We start from the raw sequence: 3,269 nt of genomic DNA, 5'->3' as shown, positions 1-3,269 counted from the left end.
AAACCTTTTTGTTTTTATTTGATCACATTTCATGTTTTAGATATATAATTTCTCTGTCTCTTTTTTTGGACTGAGGGAAGAGAGAGGGGAAAATGTGAAAGGGGAGGGCAGTATAAGGACAAATAGAGAGAGGGACAAAGTAAGGGGAATAGAAGTACCAAGTTAATGATTTATGTGAGTTAGGATGTTAAGTTTCATAGCATTTAGGCTAGATTTGATGGAAAGGCAAAAATTACATCCGAGACTGAAATCTGACACTAAGACAAGCGGAAGATATTTGTCCATTGATACAATGTGGGTCAGGAGTGAGGGATGAAGCAGACAGGGAACAGTGTAACAGTGTGCACGTGCCCACCCGCCCAGCCAGGTGCAGAGGAAGCCCCCCTACAAGGGCCCCTCCAGCATCGGGGAGCACTTGCGACCCCTGCATCAGGGCCCAAAGGCCACAGGACAGGCACTCTGCCGTACCAGGTGGGAACCATTGGGGCCATCTGGGGGCCAGGCTGCGCTGAGAGGACCAGGCGGTTGAATTGCGGTGTGGGTGTGCAGTGTGTGCACTGCAGGTAAAATGGGGGGTCTCTAGTGGGGCCCCACTGCTGCTGAACAGAGGAGCCCCCCACCCAGGGGTCCTTCTGTGTTTAGTGTGAATGTGTTGTGTGTGTGGTGTCTATTAAAGTTTAACAGCCAACTTCTCTGAAGTTGTCCTCTTCTGGATCTGCAGCTCCGGTTTGTTCACATTTTTCCTTTAGATCTGCCTTGTCATGATGGGCGTAGCCTACTGGAAGAGAAGAAAGAAGCTGATAGGCTGAACTCACTGTGAAACCACCTCAAGGAAAAGAGATAAACTGGTTTATAAGGAAGTGAAACTCTCACAGTCTTTGTGTCTGAGTTGAGAAATGGCGCAGAAAGGAGTTGATCTGGATCAAGAAACCTTCTCCTGTTCCATCTGTCTGGATCTGCTGAAGGATCCGGTGACTATTCCCTGTGGACACAGCTACTGCATGAAGTGTATTCAAGGATTCTGGGATGCAGAGGAGAAAATCCACAGCTGTCCTCAGTGCAGAAAGACCTTCATACCGAGGCCTGTTCTGGTGAAAAACACCATGTTAGCAGATTTAGTGGATCAGCTGAAGAAGACTGGACTCCAAGCTGCTCCTGCTGATCTCTGCTATGCTGGACCTGAAGATGTGGTCTGTGATGTCTGCACTGGAAGAAAACTGAAAGCCATCAAGTCCTGTTTGATCTGTCTGGCCTCTTACTGTGAGAAACACCTTCAGTCTCATTTGGATGCAGCTGCATTCAAGAAACACAAGCTGGTGGAACCCTCCAAGAACCTGCAGGAGAACATCTGCTCCCGTCATGATGAGGTGATGAAGATGTTCTGTCGCACTGATAAGAAGTGTATCTGTTATCTCTGCTCTGTGGATGAACATAGAGGCCACGACACAGTCTCAGCTGCAGCAGAAAGGACTGAGAGGCAGAGAGAGCTGGAGGAGAGTCAACAACAAATCCAGCAGAGAATCCAGGACAGAGAGAAGGAGGTGAAGCTGCTTCAACAGGAGGTGGAGGCCATCAATCACTCTGCTGATCAAACAGTGAAGGACAGTGAGAAGATCTTCACTGAGATGATCCGTCTCATCCAGAAAAGAAGCAGTGATGTGAAGCAGCAGATCAGATCCCAGCAGCAAACTGAAGTGAGTCGAGTCAAAGATCTTCAGGAGGAGCTGGAGCAGGAGATCACTGAGCTGAAGAGGAGAGACGCTGAGCTGAAGCAGCTCTCATTCACAGAGGATCACAGCCAGTTTCTGCTCAACTACCCCTCACTGCCACCACTCAGTGAGTCCACACACTCATCCAGCATCAATGTCCGTCCTCTGAGATACTTTGAGGATGTGACAGCAGCTGTGTCAGAGCTCAGAGACAAACTGCAGGACATTCTGAGAGAGGAATGGACAAACATCTCACTGACAGTCACTCATGTGGATGTTTTACTGCCAGAACCAGAACCAAAGAGCAGAGCTGACTTCTTCAAATATTCATGTCAAATCACACTGGATCCAAACACAGGGAACAGACAACTGTTACTGTCAGAGGAGAACAGAAAGGTGACAGTGATGGAAAAACCTCAGTCTGAATCTGATCATCCAGACAGATTTACTGATTGGTTCCAGGTTCTGAGTAGAGAGAGTCTGACTGGACGTTGTTACTGGGAGGTGGAGAGGAGAGGAACAGGTGTGTGTGTAGCAGTCGCAAACAAGAACATCAGCAGATCTGGAGATGAAAGTGGATTTGGTTTAAATGACAAATCTTGGTCTTTAGTTTGTTTTCCAGATAGTTTCTCATTTCACCACAACAACATAAAATATTCCATCTCAGCTCCTGTTCCCTCCAGAGTAGGAGTGTACCTGGATCACAGAGCAGGTGTTCTGTCCTTCTACAGCGTCTCTGAAAGCATGACTCTCCTCCACAGAGTCCAGACCACATTCACTCAGCCGCTCTACGCTGGACTGGGGTTGGGTTACGGAGTCACAGGCGAGTTCTGTAAACTCAAATAATTCTTGAAAGAAGTGATTTTTTTCTATTTTCTTTTTTTATTTCTCTGCTTTGGATCATTTTGAACTAAACAGTTCTCCATGCCTCTGGTTGGTGTAGTCCGATTCATGCATTGTACTTCTTTCCCATTCCCCTCCGGGGGAGCAGCAGTGATTCCAAATTCCAGTTGGCTTGTCGGTGCACCTGCACTTAGCTGTGTATCCTGCCTCTGGCTTGTCTCACGCCCCCAGCCGTCCCCCAACTTCATCTAGATGAAGCCCATCTGCTGGACTATTTAAACATGTAGTCGTAGTGTTAGATAAGCTAATTCTTCTCTAAGAGTTTCTTGTACAGTACATCGCCTGTTCATCCTGTGGGACGATCCCTCCTTCATGTGGGCACTCCAGAGGTTTCTTCTTTTTTTCCAGAATCAGTTTTTGTTTTGTGTTTGTTATAAAATTACCGATATGAAGCCCATTGAGACGACTATTGTTGTAACATTTGGATATATAAATAAAAATGAATTGAATTAAATTACTGCCATGCCTCGAGATTAATTCATACTAACCCAGACAATTTTGTATTTTTCACAGATCAAACAGCGGCGGAGAGTCACGTTCAACTATTTTATGGTTACCAGGCAACCATAACACATTTCATTGTTACTGGGAGGTGGAGTGGAGAGGATTATTTGTGTATGTAACAAGTCTTCAACTTTTACAAAATGCAGCAGCTAG

At 46.2% G+C, this 3,269-nt stretch overlaps 1 protein-coding gene across 1 annotated transcript; it reads left to right on the top strand.

The window, feature by feature from the left end:
* Positions 1–866: 866 nt before the first annotated feature.
* Positions 867–2,978, top strand: LOC111949089 (tripartite motif-containing protein 16-like). Its single transcript, XM_023965396.1, has one exon. It carries the CDS (start codon positions 897–899, stop codon positions 2,553–2,555), a length of 1,659 nt encoding a protein of 552 aa, XP_023821164.1. The 5' UTR covers positions 867–896; the 3' UTR covers positions 2,556–2,978.
* Positions 2,979–3,269: the final 291 nt, after the last annotated feature.

Source organism: Oryzias latipes, chromosome 17 (assembly GCF_002234675.1).
Source record: "Oryzias latipes chromosome 17, ASM223467v1".
Lineage (NCBI taxonomy): Eukaryota > Metazoa > Chordata > Actinopteri > Beloniformes > Adrianichthyidae > Oryzias > Oryzias latipes.
Note: the sequence above shows the minus strand (reverse complement) of the source record. Positions and strands in the feature narration are given on the sequence as shown.